General features: G+C 38.5%; 3 protein-coding genes across 3 annotated transcripts; 2 read left to right on the forward strand and 1 right to left on the reverse strand.

Annotated features, from left to right (window-relative positions):
• Positions 1–524: 524 nt before the first annotated feature.
• LOC103975271 (aspartic proteinase 36) lies at positions 525–7,128 on the forward strand. The gene is made up of 10 exons (XM_009390187.3): positions 525–998; positions 1,376–1,505; positions 1,682–1,941; positions 2,504–2,731; positions 4,117–4,279; positions 4,364–4,437; positions 4,537–4,633; positions 5,258–5,324; positions 6,650–6,721; positions 6,811–7,128. The coding sequence occupies exons 1-10, from the start codon at positions 751–753 to the stop codon at positions 6,969–6,971; spliced, it is 1,500 nt and encodes a 499-aa protein (XP_009388462.2). The 5' UTR covers positions 525–750; the 3' UTR covers positions 6,972–7,128.
• A 735-nt stretch (positions 7,129–7,863) lies between these two features.
• LOC135632018 (uncharacterized protein At1g27050-like) lies at positions 7,864–13,201 on the forward strand. The gene is made up of 2 exons (XM_065140287.1): positions 7,864–8,282; positions 12,704–13,201. Exons 1-2 carry the CDS (start codon positions 7,944–7,946, stop codon positions 12,971–12,973), a joined length of 609 nt encoding a protein of 202 aa, XP_064996359.1. The 5' UTR covers positions 7,864–7,943; the 3' UTR covers positions 12,974–13,201.
• A 2,052-nt stretch (positions 13,202–15,253) lies between these two features.
• LOC135632019 (thioredoxin H2-2-like) lies at positions 15,254–16,107 on the reverse strand. The gene is made up of 3 exons (XM_065140289.1): positions 15,918–16,107; positions 15,698–15,820; positions 15,254–15,584 (listed from the first exon to the last, which is right to left on the reverse strand). Exons 1-3 carry the CDS (start codon positions 16,041–16,043, stop codon positions 15,450–15,452), a joined length of 384 nt encoding a protein of 127 aa, XP_064996361.1. The 5' UTR covers positions 16,044–16,107; the 3' UTR covers positions 15,254–15,449.
• Between the last annotated feature and the right edge of the window lie 2,713 nt (positions 16,108–18,820).

An 18,820-nucleotide genomic window follows, 5' to 3' on the forward strand; every position in this document is an offset into this window, starting at 1 on the left:
ATATTTTAACTATTTTAAAAATAAAAAAAATAATATTTTAAATTTTATGAAATATTTTTTCCCATCTTATTATGAAACGGTTAATAAGATAAATCAGTATTTTTTACATTATGTTATAGTATCTTAAAAACATCAAAAAATACTATAAATCTTGTAAGAATATTATATTACATTAGAGTTATGGTGTTTAATAATATAATATTAAAAAAATATTAGAATATTGTATAAAAACTAAAAAAATTATATACATAAGAATTATTCAATATGATCCAAATACTGTGTATAATATTGTGTATTGTCCGGGATGGAAGTCTTTTCATGTAGAAGAGAGTTAGATTTAATTATCAAAAATGTAATATATATATATATATATATATATATATTGTAGAAAAAAAAAGAGAAACGTCAAGTAATTTCTTTTTGCGTGCCCATAAATCTCGAAGCGATAAATAATGCATAAAGATAGCCTAAACATAAAGTTCCAAGCAATAAATAAGGTGCGATAGAAGCTCGTCCTAAGTACAGTAAATGAGGTATATGTAACTTCGAAACGCTACCGGCGAGAGAGGAGAGCAGAGACGAAGTCGAAGCAAAGAACAAAAGTACGAGTCGGGTGTCCGCCGAACCAACGCCTCAATCCTCCCTCCGTCAAATTCTTCGTGCGGTGGTCTCCTTTGTCGTGGAGTGATCCAATAACGATAGTTGAGAGAGAGAGAGAGAGAGAGAGAGGCATAAGGAAGTAGAGGGGGGATGTCGGTGATTCCCCTCCTGCTCCTGGCCGGGGCGGTGACCGCGCTCCACCTCGCCGGGGCCGGAGCGGGTTTCCCGGCGAAGCTGATTCTGGAGAGGGCAGTGCCAGTGAGAGGGGCCCCATTGGAGCATCTCCGAGGCCGTGACGGCGCTCGCCATGGCCGGCTCCTCCTGGGCTCCTCTTCTTTGCCGGCCGCTGGGGTGGTGGATTTCCCCGTTGACGGCTCTGCGAATCCGGCGATCGCCGGGTACCCTTTTTGTATTTCTTCTTTGTTTACGGAGATCGTTATCCATTTCCTTTTTCTTCTGTATCAGACATATCTTCTCCGTCTCGTCTTCTTTAAGGGATCTTTGATTCTTGGGTTTGAAATTGCTTCCAAGCGAATCCACTCGATCGGAACTCGTGTGTTGCGGTTGCTTTAGCATTTATTGGTGTGTTTTTTCTTCCTAATTCTTAGTTTTTCGTTTCTCTTTTCCTCCCTTTCCTTTGACAGGAATTGGTTGTTCCAATGCATATTTATTGTGAGTGTTCTTTTTCTGATATTGTAAATATGCAAAGGAACGATTTTTGTGGCCTAAATAACCAATTGGTGTTTATTCTGTTAACTATGATGTTGAACCGCAGGCTCTACTTTAGTCGAGTTAAATTGGGCAACCCTGCGAAGGAATTCTACGTTCAGATTGACACTGGGAGCGACATCTTATGGGTAACCTGCAGTTCCTGCACCGGATGCCCAACTTCAAGTGGGCTTAATGTAAGGCCTGCTGTTCCTCAGTCTCATCAAGATGATATTTTTTTTAGATGATTTTCGACAATTTTGTTGGTTTTATTTGATAATGAACTTAGAAGATTTAAGTTTGATGGTACCATATCATTTCGGAGCTTCACAACGGAAAATTATTGCCGATTTGGTCATTTCCTTCTTTGCAGATCCAACTGGAGTTCTTTGATCCTGATAAGTCATCCACATCTACGACCATAACCTGTTCTGATGATCGGTGCTCCTATGCCCTCCAAAGTGGACAGGCATTATGCTCCAGCTCTGATTTTTCGAGCTCACTATGTGGTTACTCTTTCCAGTATGGTGATGGGAGTGGCACTTCTGGGTATTATGTATCTGATATGATGTACTTCGACACAGTTTTGGAGAATGAGCAATTTTTAAATTCTTCAGCCACAATTGTTTTTGGGTAAACTGCTTACAGTAATTCCTAGCTGACATATGCTCAAAAAAAAATTTATTGCCAAAAGTCTTTAGTGAGATTTAAAAAATCGTTTGAATTATCACTTGTATGCATTTTTTGGTGCCTCAAATAATCAGTGAAGTACGAAGGAAAAATTAATTTAGCTTTCTTTGTCCAATAAATTTTGAATCAGGAACTAATATGCCAAACAAGAAGATGACATTCAAATGACAAATTCATGGAGTATACATCTTCTTGTTACTTAAGTTTTGATATCATAAACATGTGATTCTAGGAAAGCAGTATAGTACCAAGCAATGGCAAAACTCACTTCTGGACACTGTAAGCCTTGCTATCTTGCTCATAATGATGCAAAAGATTTCTGTGCATTAAGTTACTTGCCTACTGTAATTTCATTCTAAAAGTTATTTAAGCATCACCCATAGGTAACAAACCAACAAGTGCGTACATCTTTCTTTCTTTATTTTTTCATTTATAATTAATTCAACCCCTAGCTGATATTGTGAAATGTGATTGCCTGAGTTTCTCATAAGTTTGATTACAACAGATGTAGCAACTCGCAGTCTGGAGATTTGACCAAGTCAGATAGGGCAGTTGATGGAATTTTTGGTTTTGGACAGAACGACTTGTCTGTCATTTCGCAGCTCTCCTCTGCTGGGAATTTTCCTAAGGTTTTTTCTCATTGCTTGAAAGGATCAGACAATGGTGGAGGCATATTGGTTCTCGGAGAGATTGTAGAACCGGGTATTGTCTATACCCCACTTGTTCAATCACAGTAAGTGTTCTTCAATAGAACATTTTGGGGATTGCCAAAATTCTGCTCATTCATGTGCTAAAATCTAGACTAAGAATTGTAGGATTTCTCATTTTGCTAATGTTAATTGGTTTACACGCATATAGCTATAATTCTTTCATTATATTTGAATTTTTTCTAGATAATATTAGTTTTAATGCTATTTGACTATCGGTCCTTATTTACTTCTCATTATAGTGGCCATAACTTTAATTGTTTTCTTGGAAATTTAATTAAATTTTGGACATTTTATTAAAAGTCTAACATCTGAGTGACATAAGCAACCTGATGCAGGTTCTAGTGTGATAATTCCATTTATGGAATGTTTAATCTGTTGGTTTCTTGGAGTGCATCCAGTTGGGCGATACTTGGTTAACATAAGCCTGCTGCATATATCCATTTCAAATGTCTGGTTTCTTTGACATATGAAATGCACTGTCCCCTGATTTAATTATTGGAACTGAAGTCTTAAAGAAATTCGTATCAGTAAATTTCAGCGATTGGATTGCAATGATGAATATTTGTGATGAAGAACTTCACCAAAGATTTGAGACATGTGTATATGTTGAAGTTATCATAGTAGTGACCTACTGATGGTCATTTATGTGCAAAGAGCAGTCTGGGCTAGATGCTTAGAGTTTCGTTTGGAGCTGTTTGGAGCTGGATTCAAGACTGGACTATCAAATGCACCTTTGTATAGTTTGTGAAACATTTGAAAATAACTACAATGAGGTTCTTGCTTCAGAATGTAGTAGAACCTTCAGTAGGTCATCTACATGCAAAGAGGTGGATCATGAACCAGATAGCTTAGCTCTTCAAAATCCATTCTGAGCCTGTGTATTTTAATTATCAAAATACACATTTTTGTTGTCTGGTCATCTTCTTCAGGCCAGATTTGGGATTGATTTGTCAATATTGTATTTTTTCGAGACAATTTGTCAATGACAAGTTTAATATGGCAATCATGTTTTCTTTGTTCTTTTCATTTGTGCAACCATTCTTAGAACATATGGACTACAGATGTTAAAGGATAGATATTAAGAATTAGATTCTTTCCTTCTTAATTTTTCTAGAAAATTTAAGTTTATCGAGGAGGCACTTTCACTTTGCAGCTAAATCTGCATGAGGAAAATCTGGAATGAGCTTGAAATAAACTTTCAGGGATTTTGCAGAACTCCTGATAGATTTTATGCATTTTTTACGTAGAGAAACACATTAATCTGATCTCAGAATTCACACATTGGTCTATTAATTCTTTAAGTTGGTTGTTTCTTGAATGCTTCCCCCTCTTTTTTCTTTTGCTTTTGGAGACTCTTGTTCTAATTATAAGTTTCTGCAGATTGTAATTGTCTTTCTTTATATTTTAGGCCTCACTACAACTTAAATCTAGAGAGCCTTGCTGTCAATGGGCGGGAACTAGCTATTGACTCCTCACTATTTGCAACATCAAATACACAGGGCACCATTGTTGATTCAGGGACCACACTTGCTTACCTTGCGGAAAAAGCATATATTCCTTTTGTTAATGCAGTATGTTAAATTGTCACTCTTTGAGCTTAAGTATGACTTATTATGAACAATATGTTTTATATACTTTTTTTTATGCCCTTGTAGATACTTGCATCTCTTCCATCTTCAGTACATTCCTTTGCTCTTAGAGACAACGTGTGTTTTGTTACATCTGACAGGTTCTTCCAATTACTATACTATCATTTGAGAATAATTACTTCCTGAAATATGGTACCTTTGAGGTGATCACCATCTAATACATCTCTTATCCTATACAGTGTTGATGAATCATTCCCTTCTGTCACATTGAAGTTTATGGGTGGTGCGTCCATGTTGATAAAGCCTGAGGACTATCTTTTACAGCAGGGGTCTATTGTAAGTTACTCCATGTTGCTAAGTACTTCCATGAGAGCAGCAATAGGCATTTGTACATATGCTGACATACAGTAGCTACCTCATTGATGTATTTGACCATCGTCATAAAAGGCTTGCTGGAATAAGGGCCTAATTACTAGTGGAAAGATTTTGCTATGTACAGTCATGGACCATATTAAAAGTCAACAATAATACTTAAATAACAATTTTAACAGTATGTTATGCCTATTAAAGTTTTTTCTTGTATGTGACGTTATTAAGAAGATATCTTAACTGATGACTTTGAGAAAAGGATGCTAGTTGATTAATGTAATACTATTTTGTTCACATATTATATTGTTATACAATAACAATAACAACAGAAGGAAAAAAAGGCAAGGAGGAGCAGCATATGTCTGTGTAATCAGCCTATCGAGACTACCATGCTGTCCTTTTGTATCCTGTATACAACCATCTGGGCATGGTTGTATGTCACATCTGCAGCCATACCGTACAATGTTATTATTGTATAGGCCTTGTCAAGGAGTAGATGTGGCCCCATTGTATATGGCTACAGATACAACCGCATGAATGGCATTACAGAGCATTCTATCTAAAGGGAACATATTGTTTGACCTCGTGCAGGATAATTCTATCATATGGTGTATTGGCTGGCAAAACAACAAGGGCTCAGGAATAACGATACTAGGGGGTACTTTGACTTCACTTTTTCATCAGATTTTATTTTAGTGGATTATTGGTTTCATGAACTGACATTTTATTCTTTGGACTCCACTATTTAGTTTGACTGTTTCTAGGTAAAGTGATAGGTTATTCCTCGGTCCATTTTTTAACCAATAGTTACTGACTAGTGGCAATATCAAGAATACGTTGCTGACAAAATTGAAAAATTGTAGATGTGTTTTTCGATGCCATTGAAATATTGAAAAACACCTGCTGACAAGATGTTTTTTTCTGTGTTTTTCTCGGTCCTCAGTCCAATGCAGGTGTTTTTCACTTTTATAACGTAAAATTAGAAATAATGGCACATGATATATCAGTTAAGATCATTTTGGACCAATAGAACAATTACAAACATTAGCATCTCACTCTTTATAGATATGTAAAATTTATAGTTAAGCATCATGTTGCGCATTACAAAAATGACATAGTACCAGCTTCATTGAATTAAGTTGGTGTAGAACTTTGCAGAGTTTATGTGGTTATGAGCAGGCAGGACAGAACAAGGTTGGCTAAAAGGCAAAGATTTTTTGGTTTGAGCACAGAACCATCCACATTTGGTTGATATGCCATGTAGGTAGAGGTTGATCTTGCGGAATGCACTTTGAAACACTGATCAAAGAATCCAGAAAGGTGATGAAAGAAACAATTAAAGCTGAAGCAGTGAAACGACTGAGTTGTTTGCTCTTCACGGGGCTATACAAGTCTCCTTGATCTGGGGATGTCTCTGCTATTAGCAGACCTATGTAAACCTTGGAGAAGTTTCTTTATATCCTCACATAAAAAAATATTTAGTATGAGCTTCTTTAGACCATCAGGCTGTCAATTACTGAAAATATCTTTTATGAATCAATTATTCACCTAATAATTAATGTAAAACAAAACATGGTCAAGGTCCTTAAAATTCGCAAAACAAACCATGATAGTATCAAACTTTGAAAATTGAAAAATCAGATTATCAAAATATTGGCTTAGAGTTTCATACATTTTATGTAGTCTGCTGTGAATCTTTATGGAATGCTATATTTGTGTTGTGTATCTTTTGTTGGTTCACCAGGCTCCCAAGAAATACAAATTTGTGATATTAACTTCCTGATCCATGGCAACGTTTGCTGAGAGTGCCATGAATCGAAGGATAGAAATGATTTACATAATCTTTTAACCTGTTTGCTGAACAATGTCGTTTTTGATAGAAATGATTTCTCATACAAGCTTAAATATGATTCCTACCTTTTTGGACTGCTATAGACTACACTCACAATTTACAGCTAACAAAAAATATTCTCTCCTTTCCAGACCTTGTTCTCAAGGATAAGATATTTGTTTATGATTTAGCTAATCAACGCATTGGTTGGATGAATTATGACTGTAAGTCTCATCATCAACAATTCCCTGTTTTCTTTTATCTTCATACTCGAAGGAACACTAATGTTGTTTCTATATTGGTTTTCATGCAGGCTCTCAATCTGTCAATGTTAGTACAGCTTCTGGTAAGAACGAATACCTAACCGCCGGTCAGCTGGATGTTAGTGGATCTTCAGACTCTGTATTCTCCAAGCTGCTATCAAGCAACAATTTATTGATCCTAATTTATATCTTTATTATTGCTAGTTTATAGCAAACTGAAGCATACATGTTATGACCATTCTTTATTGTTGTAATCAAGGGTTATAGAGTCACAATCAACATTGATGTTGTTTCTCAGGTCCTTCTTAATGTACAGATTTCATTCCTTACTATTTCTTCATCTCCATAACTCATCATTTATTTTTTCACCTTTTCAATGTTATTTGGTGTTCATTGTTACCTATGCATGAACCATCATTACTTGGCTGCTTGGAGGTGGAAACATGTCTTTGCCTGTGATGAACTCCCCATCTCCATGTCATTCTCTTATTTTCCATGGATGAAATATTTGGTTGTGTGTTTGCTACAAATCACCTTCTTTTAGAGAGAAACAATTGCTCCATCATTGCAGATAAAGTTGACCATCTCAGTTGAAGACTTCAAAGAGAAGATGTGTTGATTTTTTTTTTATGTAATGCTTGAGATTTGTGAAAGACTGGAATAAGAACAGATATGCCAGTTTCAAATTCAAATGCCTTTCTAATTGCAACTTCTTTTTGATTCCAGCCTAGAAGTTAAATGCAAGTTACTGTCTCTCTAAAGGATTATTCCAATATCTAAATATAATATACCAAAACCCAATTTTTTATTTTACTTAAAAAAAATTCATACTAAGGGATCAACACAAAATATCATTCAAAAAATTATTAGTAACTCATTCCAACATTAATTGGCATGTTCTTGTAAGCTCATTTACCATACAAAATATACAAACCAAGGGGCCTAAATTTACTAATAAAAATATAAAAATCCTTACCACCCTTTTTTCTTAATATTTAAAATAATTCAAATGAAATTTAATATTTGTGTGTAAATTATATGGAAGGAGGAACCTTTAAATGAACACCGCATACTACGCACTGTCCGACTTGGTGTTCGTTTGCGGTCGCAAATTCTTACTCCTCTGGCGGCGGCGGGGCAACGGAGAGGGCGAGGGATAAGAGAGAGGCTTACGGCAGCAGCCATGAAGCGAAGGGGGAAGGGCGAGAGGGCCAAATCTGATGCGTTCCCCGCTTCCCTCTCCAAGCGCCTTCGACGGCCGCCTCCGACCGAAGCGGCTGAGGGAGAGCCCGCCGAGGCAACTGCCGCCGCCTCGCCCTCCGTCGTCCTGGTCACCGGCCTCCCCGCTGACTGCACCGTGCTGGAACTGAAGTCCCGCCTGGAGATGTACGGCCCCATCTCCCGCACCCGCATCGACGTCGACGGCCGCGGCTTCGTCACCTTCCGCTCCGACCACGCCGCTGAGGCCGCCATCTCTGCCTCCCTCGACCCGGCCTTCGGTGTCACCGTTCGATCCAAAAAGGTGCTTCCTTTTACTCATTTTTACTTTCCCCTGCAGAGATTGCTTGTTAAATTTGGTGGCTTTAGCTCTTCCAACTTCCACGGTAACGATGCTGAGGTCTCATTCTCAAGTCAAGGCTGGTGCTCATTTCTGATAGTCCTTCTTCCTTCTAATGATTGATGCCTTGCAAATTGCTGATACTCTGTTTGTACTATCATATCCTTCAAAGAATTCATTAACGGAAACTTAAGCGTATCACTGGTTCCCATGGTCAAAGATGAAAAGAATTGTCAGTGCAAAGGGAAGGATAGATCTAATTTTGTGCTGGATGTGGATATCTAGCTAATTGGATATTAGGGTGTGGCTTAGGCGTACAGGTAGATTGCAGACTCTAGGATACAACTAGAGGACATCGTTTAGTAGCGCTATGGTACCAGAGAGATGAAAGGCAGGATGGATCGATCTGCAATGTATATTTATTTGGCTGCAAAGTGACACTAAGTCTCTTAGCCTAAGTGAGTGCTTTCTGGTTTACTGGCAGAAACAGAGCAGTAGTACTGAAGGGACATTGATCCGGAATTTAATTTCATATTACCAACTGTATTGATGAATATAATATGCAGAAAATTCTTGACCTACAGTGCTGTGATATCCAACAGTAGAAAATGATCAAGCAATAACGGAGAATTCTATTCACGTCCCCTTTATACTATGAAGCATTTTATCCCTTTTTATTATTGACAGTCTCTTGAAAAATATATATATTATTTTATTATTTACAGTTTCAGTATTACTGATTTTATCTTCTTCTTTTTTCCTCATAATCCCTTATTTCATCCTTGTTGCAAACGTCGCTCCCTATTGCCGTCATCGCCAATGCCATTGTTGCGGACATCACTCGCCGTCCCCTTCGACGCCTCTCCGTTCGCTATTGATGCCATCAACGCCCGCATGATGACCCCTTGACACTTGCTGCACATGTAGTCGAAGGGCCACTGGCGAAAGCGGCAATTGTTGGTGGGCCTAGCTATTTGGGTGGTCATCAGATCTCAACTACCTTGATGCCCCCATGACACTAGAGGCCTTTTTGAAAGAGGTTGTGAAGGAGACAGAGGAGAAGAGCAGGCGGTCGGTGCGATGGAGGTTTGTGGTGTTCACAGAGGAGAAAGCGAACGAGTTGCAGATGGTGACAATGGAAGGGGTGTCAATAACGTCAATAGCAAGCGGGGAGGCGTCGGGTTGTTAGAGGGGTCAACGAGTGACATCGCCTCTAACTATACCTATGTCGAGTGTCAAGGGGGCATCAATGACATCGGCACCGAGTAGAGAGGCGTCAGAGGTGGCATCAACAGCAAACGGATGAAATAAGGGGTTGTAGGGAAGAAAACAAGATAGGATCGATAATAGTGGGATCATAAATAGTAAAATAATATTTTATTGTTTTTTAAGGGGTTGTCAATAGTAAGAAGGGGTTGTGAATAGCAAGCTTAAGCAATAAATCCTAACAGCAGATTTTAGTGGCAGCATGCCACTGCCAGTTCATGATATAACCATCTGTTGATATTTGTGATAGAGCAAAGCTTTGTTCTAGAGGATAAAAGAGAGAGCATAGAGGGAAAAGTTGAGAACATACACAAACAGTGATTAATTAGAGAAAAGAGAAGAATAGGAATAGCAATCTAAATTTCCATTCTTCTAGTCTCATTGCCCATTATTTAATCTTTTATGGAGATGACCAAGACATTTTCAAACCTACCTGGACTTCCAGGAAGATTAGAACCCTCAACATCTAAAAGTACACTTAACTACCATACTATCTTCTTTTTTTTTTGCTTTCTTGTCCTCGAAGGAAATGATACCTTGTCTAGTTATTCTAGCAGTGCCACTCATGCTAAAATGCCATGTAGAGTACGAGATATATTAACATCCAACTGCTACAAGCTTTACAGAATCTCAAGGTGGTATTGACTTATTACCCTATGCTAAAGCAATCTCTATCGAAAAAAAAAGAGGCTGAAATTGAGGGATTAATTGATGGCACCTAATTAGGATGCTATATAATCTGCAAAAGTTTTGTAGAAAACAAAATCATTTACCGCTTGAGTCTATTTAAACACCATTTATTTGGCGAGCAATTTGATTTCTCTGGTACTCTATGATTAGTTTGCTAAAACCAGATGGATTGTTATGACTCTCATAGCAAGTTAGTAACTGTGATATTTCCTGCATTTTGTTCGATGAAGATGGGTTCATAAATGTTTTTGGTAGCTGAGATATTGGTGGCTGTAATTTCTTTTTGGTCCATTTGAATTATTCTTTTAATTATTATTACATGATAGAACTGGAAGGTTTTCAAGAATATTATAAGTCTCATACCATTTGATATAATAAAGTATTTAGATAGAGAGAGAGAGGGAGCAATGCAGGGTTGTGATGGCAAAGTATATTATTCCTTTTAATTGCTATCTTCAGCATATTTCCTATGTGCTTTTCGTTAGTAGACTGAGTGGGAACTATGAGCTCTAGTATCCCTGTGATATATATGATTGTAAACCCTTAGTTTCATGTTTAGATGAATCCCTATTCTTCATGCAATGAATTTGTTAGTTCAGGGAGGCATTTCTCCTCATCAAATCGGAGAAATCTTGACTGGATGATCATGTCCTATTGGTAGAAACTGTATGTCTAGGTTAAATGATATGCATTCTAGAGTTGGCCACTTGGCATTTACTTGTTTCTAACTTTTTTGTTAATGCATACGGAGACATAGATCTATCTTTGATATAAAAGAGGAATAATTACATATTACCCCCGTAGTTACATAGGATTAGCATCCCGATCTTTATACTTTAAAAAGTAGTATTGAGATCCCTACACTTACGGAAGTGAAACATTTAACCTCAATTCTCTTTACATCGTCAATTTCATCATGAATGGAAGGGGTAAAAAAGTAATTTCATATAAACTTTTTGGCGTTAGCATGCATTTGGATGCAAACTCGTACAGTCACCTTTCTTGTGGTTTTTTGGGTTTCTAATCACCGATTAACACTTAGGTGACGCCAATCCACCATATATTTATTTCCACAAAACAAGTCAATCTTAATTTTATATGATATCATGGATGCTCTTTCTCTGTGTCTCTACTCTTGCCAGCATTATTCTAGTTCTAGCGGATGAAGAACTTCTAGGCGTGGTTGGCAACCTACGTCAATGTTCTCGTCTTCACCACCCATCGCGAGATGTTCCTCTAATCTCCCTTCCCATACTTGGCCCAGGGGATGTCGCGCTTCTGCTCCTCTCCCCTGCCTCATGCGGTCGGTTGCTAGCGGTGTCGTGTGTCGCTGTCGGACTCGTCATCACTCCCACCACCATCCACCTCGCCCCAGCAGTCTAGCACCTCAATCATCCCCCGCTCGATCATGTTGCAATCCTCCACCAGGGCTTGGTAGCGCTCCCATGCCTCGGCGGAACTCCACCTTGCCAATTGCGTCGCGATGGCAAACCACCGGTCCGGGGTGCCTTACGAGTACACCACCAGGGCCTGCTCGAAGAGCTTGTCCTCCTCCCGCGTCCACGACCTCGGTGCCGCCCCCATGAACTGCTTGGAGAACATGGACATTAGGTCGCCCTTGCTCATCCATCTTACTCTTCTTTCGCAAGGAACGAGAGGATTGGTGGCGTGATGTTTTTTACTCGACATCGTCGTTGGTCTGTCATTTGCAACGCAACCGAAGGCGCGCGAGGGTGGCATTCCATAGGAGATCCGGGTGTTAGCCTCGTGTGCCACCGACGTCGCCATTGGTCTGTCGTCCATAGCGTAGTTGGAGGCTCGTGAGGGTGGCGTTCCAAAAGAGATCCAAGCGTCAACCTCTCATGCCATTAGTGTTGTCGGCCTCGTGCCTCACTGACATTGCTGCCATCCGCAGAGAGGAGAAAACAAGGAAGTTTATATGAAATTATTTTTTTACCCCTTCCATTCATGATGAAATTGACGATGTGAGGAGAATTTGGTTTAACTGTTTCATTTTCGTAAGTGTAGGGATCCCAATATTGCTTTTTAAAGTATAGGAATCAAAATGCTAATCATATGTAACTATAGGGGTAACATGTAATTACACCTATAAAAGATGTCACAATTCGTCTACTAAAGCATTCAAGAGGCAAAACTAGCAGCATTAACACAATCGACACATTGTTAAATCTTTCTAGTCCTGATTCACCATAATATATTTTCTTTTCCTTTGCTTTTTATGCCATGTTCTCCCTCTCATGAAAATGACTTTGCCAAACCCTCAAGTATTTGCTAGCGCCAGAATCTGGAATGGAGTTTAATTTACCTTTGCTGCCTTTATAGGTTGGGTTGGCTGCTTTTGGATTTCTTGCATGTCTCACATACATTTTGATGCTTCCTCTGTACCTTCATGTTGGGAAACAATGCAGGTACTGGTAGTTCGGGCGAGTGATCCGATACCAGCAAAGATGGGAGCAGGGATTTCTTCCACCTCGAGGCTTCTTCGTGCAGAGATACCAGCAAAGATGGGAGCAGGGATTTCTTCCACCTCGAGGCTTCTTCGTGCAGAAATACCCCTGAGCCGACATGGTCCAAGTAAAGAGAAGCTCGATGCAGGTGCGACTGCAGAGAGGAGCAAAAGCGGACCAGAGGTTTCCCATGATGGTCGGGAAATCATCGCTTACGATGATCTATTTTGACAATAGATCATGCACTTGGATTAACCGTGTGAGGTGCCATCTGAATGTTATGTTGTGATGTATCAAATGACTGGCCGTATGTTTGAGATTATTGGCCTATTTAATTTGGATCTGTGCTACCGGTCATATGATGTGTATATGGAAGCCGGAAGCCAGAATCCGAGATTTGCTTGCTTGTGCGACTACTGCCACCTGCTTGGATGATTAGTGCGCTGTGGTGCCATGTCAGCATGATATCGGCCAACCTTCTCCAAACGAAATAGTTAGGTCATCATCAATATCATCATGACCAGCACTATCACCAACATCACTTGGAACCTATTTTAAATGATCCTTTTGTGTTTGCAGATCATATGGGAATTGAGGTGAGGTTGCTGACAAATAATGGCAGATCATATCGAATGTCTTTTTTGTTCCACTCTATGAAAGCGTATATTTTGTTTACTGAGGATATATTTAGTGCTCAATTGTCATGCATGCCAGGCCTGATAATTCCTACCCATGACCTTGTGGAGGTCTACAAATATTGTGTATCATCAAAACTTGGACGTGGAACTCCATTTTGTATCATATGCGACCATGGCAGCTGGGAGCTGTAGGCATATTCTCATTTGCTGAATCAGTTGTATGTTGCTCGCCAAGGCTTCTTGATGCTTTCCGTGACTTGGGAGCTATTGCCTTGACACAAGTATACATTCATCAACGAACAAGTTCAATATCCAATGATTTGATACGGGATTAAACAACAAACCAACATCCAGAATTCTAACTTCATAGCATGGGAACTATTGCCCAACACCAGGAAACCCCGAATCCATTGGAGTATAAACAGATTTGCAGTTTATACTGCCTGAACAGAATGCAAGTTTACATCCACCGAATAAGGAATTAACATGAAATGATATGACACAGATATCTAATTCATAACTTGAGTCTTATGCCCAACTGTCAGAATCCCTAAGTCCATTGACAGATAAACAAACTTGCCGATTAATGACACCTTAGAAGAAGTTTATATCCACTAAAGAAGGAAACAATTCAACATCAAATAACTGAGATACAGGATTCCAAATTCATAACATGGGTCTATTGCCCAACAACTAAAACCCTATCTGGGGATGACAGATTGATCAGGTTTATCGACGCAACTATTCTGTATTTGGATTCGATCGGTTAGGATCAGCAAGCAAACACTGGAATTGGGTTTGTGTACTTCAATTGTTGGTCAGGTTTGGATTCGAATTTGGCATCCTGCTTGTTCTCATTTCTAATGCAAGGTAAGATGGTGGCAGATCGAATTACTTTTAGTACTGATCTATGAGATCCAATTAAACTAGGTTCGGACACCTTTTAATCGGGTTTGAGAGGAGGATTTGGGTAAGAGAACAAGTATCCAATTTTGAGAATTCGTATCGTGGTAAGACTCACAATACCCAACCTGCTATTGTTTCTACCCAAATCAAATCAATTGGAATTCAAACAAACTTGGCTATTTAAACTGCAACCTAAGTCTACATCCATCAGAAAAAGCTTAGTATCCAATAATTTGATTCAGAATTCAATATTCATAAAATGGGTCTACTGCCCAACAACAGAAGCCTCAAGTCTATTATAAATTGAATTCGTATCGTGGTAAGACTCACAATACCCAACCTGCTATTGTTTCTACCCAAATCAAATCAATTGGAATTCAAACAAACTTGGCTATTTAAACTGCAAACTAAGTCTACATCCATCAGAAAAAGCTTAGTATCCAATAATTTGATTCAGAATTCAATATTCATAAAATGGGTCTACGGCCCAACAACAGAAGCCTCAAGTCTATTATAAATTGAATTCGTATCGTGGTAAGACTCACAATACCCAACCTGCTATTGTTTCTACCCAAATCAAATCAATTGGAATTCAAACAAACTTGGCTATTTAAACTGCAACCTAAGTCTACATCCATCAGAAAAAGCTTAGTATCCAATAATTTGATTCAGAATTCAATATTCATAAAATGGGTCTACTGCCCAACAACAGAAGCCTCAAGTCTATTATTATAAATTGAATAAACTCAATTTATAACACCATAGCAAAACATAAATTTACATCCACCAATGAAGGAAACATTTCACGCAAATGATTTCGACCAGTAGAACAATAAACTGGCATTTACTACTACACCATTTTCCACATCTAAACAAAAACCAAGTTCTGCATCCATCTAATCATCAAAGAAATGAAGCCAACTCCTAATGCCACTATGCAAAACATAAGAGTATGTATCATACCATATTCCACACAACAATGATGATATATTTTACTCAACAATAATAATAGCAAATTGGAAAGGCCTTTAGCACTTGTGTCCATTTCATCTCAACATGAGATCGCAATATCAAACAAGCAACCACAAGGACTTGGAAAACAGGAAAGCAAATGATGGTGGCGGTAATACAGACAGATACACATGATTACCAGAGAAGCTTCCTTAGGTGCTGATCTGCTCCTGGATCCGCTTCTCGAGTTCGTCCTTCTTTGCGCCGACGATTCTGCCCACCTCCTGCCCGCCCTTCACCAGCACGAACGTCGGCATAGCCTGCACCTTCCACTGCTTCGACACCTCCTATACTTTAAATGTTGTTGTTAGATTTCGCGTCACGACAAACAAAATCCCCAAACCTAGAACAGCATCACCCCAATAATCGAGATGAAAGAAACAGGAGGAAGAAGCATCACCGGGATCTCATCGACGTCGATCTTGACGAACACCGCGTCGGAGTACTGGGCGGCCATCGCCTTGAACACCGGCTCCACGAAGCGGCACGGCCCGCACCACGACGCCGAGAAGTCGATCACCATCTTCCAACAAATCCAAAAGGGAAAACAATCAAAGGGGAGATCGAGAGGTAAAACGAACCAATCCAATCCGATTAGGGTTTGCGGATCACGGAGATACCAGCTTGTTGGTTTGGGAGTGGGACTCCCAGTTCTGGGTCCATTCACCGGCGGAGTGGATGGCGATGACGGCGGAGACGCCGTCCTCAGCGGCGTAGGCGGCTTGGCTGGAGAAGAAACCACCCATTCCTATTCTCCCCCTTTCTTCCCCTTCTCTCGGGAGGTCGTCGAAGGATGGCTTTTGTAAGGTTGCTAAAGCCTAATTATCGACAACAATAGCAAAAACAAATTCAAAGGTTTTTAAAGTACATTTCTTTTTTATTTTGATTTTTTTTCTAACTATGTTTAATTATTTCTATTTTTTTTTTACTATTAAGACATCTCATTAATGATCAAATCATACTATTCAATAAAAATAAAATTTATCATATGATTGAAATGTATAAGAGCTCAATAATATCATCGTGAAAATAAAATAATAATAATAATAATAATACCATCGTAATGTATTTATTATATGGCCTAAGCAAGAGGGATTTGATGATATTTATGGATAATTAATCCAAATACTGCTTAATTGATTATTAGCAATAAAACCAAAATCTCCTTTGTACTGTGTGAGGTAATACTTTTTTTTTTTACTAAGCCAGATTTTGAAAAGAAAACATAAAATTATTTTGAAAATAAAAAATATTTTGAGAAAAAAGAATCCAAAAGGAGTAAATGCTGTCCTAAATCTATCATAGCTTGAATTCACATAAATATAGAATAATTAAATAAATAATATTTTGTAAAAACATCGACAAATGTATATATGTATGCGTAAACACGATTATAGTTAGATTAGTCAAAGTATGATATATCATTTATCATGTTGATTTGTAAAAAAATTAGTGTTGATCCTCTCTTCATTCAAAGATCTATCAGGTCCACTTACTAAAGATTAAAAAATTAAAATCTCACATATTTTTATTGTTGATAGGATCAAATGTCATCTTCATCATTTATTCTTTAAAACAAAATGCTTTGGGTGAGAAGTAATTTCTTTGGGTTTGTTAGGTAGATCCAACAAGTTACATTAGTATTGTGCATTTGTGTTCTTTGCAATCAGATCAGAAAAGCTGTGGTTGTAGCCATGGGCTATGGTGTTTGGATGAAGGGCAATCCAAGGATCTTTCCACTGTGGATGGATACATATAGATGAAATATTGGGCTACATTCCTTAAGATGTCAAGTTAAAATCTAAGATATTGATTCATGTTGTCTCTCCTATGCTGTTCAATGATGACAGGTTCTCAGAAATGTCCAATTGAGCCCTCCTTGTCCAATATAAAATACCTGGTTTACTTCTTCAAGATTTGTTTGGATGTGTGTCAGTGGGGCATGCCATGCTTGATGATGTTTCATGTGGATGAAGTTGTATAGTCTTTATTCCCTTCAGTTTGTATTGTTGTCTGAAAGTGAAGTCAGTACACTTGGATTATATGCCTTCTATTTTACTTCAAGTGGTTGTATGTTGGAAATAATAGGTTGTTCTCTGCAAAAGTATCATAAGGCTGGAATTCTGGAGAGATGCAGAATGCAAGTTGAGAAGATAAAGAAATAATGATTTGTTTTTCTCTCCTTCAATAGCCAACTACTATCTAAACAGCCATGTTCACCACCAAAGCATATAGATGGAGCATAAAATCTTCCACTATACTGGATAAAAATATTCTTGTTTACCAAATTTGATGACCAAACTCACTAAATCTATTTAACTCCTGTCTCTACTTTTAGCCTTTTTCCTTTTGCAAAAAACCATTTGCTTTGTTATTCTCATCACATCTGAACATGTATGGTGTATACCACACTGAATCTGGTAGAGATTGGTCTAAAGATCTAAAGAACACTTAATGTTTCACTGCCACACAACATAGAATTGAGTTGTCTTATTGTCCATCTATGACAATTCCTCTCTAGACAAAGCTAGAATGTACAAGAAGGGCAGCCTGAATAGCCCTCAGGCAAAAAGTTGGAACTTTATGAGGCATGCAGGGAAGCCAAATATATCTCAAAGTTTTGCTCTCCTTTGTGACAAGAAACTCCTCCATCTGAATTAGATTGTCCATTGCTAGATGCTATGCACTAAGACCCCAAAAAATATATATTAGCACTTTGCAATGCCATGTCAACATCTGACTGATTTCATAAGGTAAACAATAAATTGGTTCCTTATTCTACTACTGCCCCCAAAGCTTGTAGCCAATGTTGATCAGAGAGCCAGTTGTCCTTCCATGTTCTTACATTTCTCACATTGCTCATTGTCCATTTGACTCTCTTTGGTAGATTCTTACTGTACCCTATGGACCTCCAAATATAGTTGAAATTGTGGCCAAGTTTGGCATGTGGAGAGAGTTTGAATCATGAAAGCAACTAGCTTTCAGTGAGTGGCTACAGCAAATATGGAATGGGGGTGGTTCCCTAACATTGCTTCATTGAAGAGGCATGGCTTCCAAAGCTGAGACCTCTGAAACCCATTTGACTTGTATCTCTACAAGCATCTGCCAAGATCATTGTCTAACTCATAAATGGATTTTATAGAATCTTAAGGATGATCTCATAATGATGCAGGTAGGAAATGGACAGTAAAGCTGCTTTGGTAAAACCTTTGCCAGCTTCAGATAAGCTTTGGTAGGCTGCTTTGGTTGCTTCTGCATTCAATCAATCAACAAGTCAGCAAATGGATTGGCTCTTCCAAACCATCAATGCAGAAGAAGGTGTGTTCATTATGTTGCACAATTTTCTTTCACTCCCATTAGAGTTTGGGCAGCATGTGCACTGTGCTGTACCTACTGCCTTTGAGAAAGCAAACCAACAAACATCTGTGAACATTAAAATATGTCTGCTTTATCATAATCTCAGAACATCTGACCACTAGCTTTTAATTGTCAGACAATGTCTGGGGATCCCATTTTGATTGTA

The sequence above is a fragment of the Musa acuminata genome, chromosome BXJ3-2 (assembly GCF_036884655.1).
Source record: "Musa acuminata AAA Group cultivar baxijiao chromosome BXJ3-2, Cavendish_Baxijiao_AAA, whole genome shotgun sequence".
Taxonomy (NCBI): Eukaryota; Viridiplantae; Streptophyta; class Magnoliopsida; order Zingiberales; family Musaceae; genus Musa; species Musa acuminata.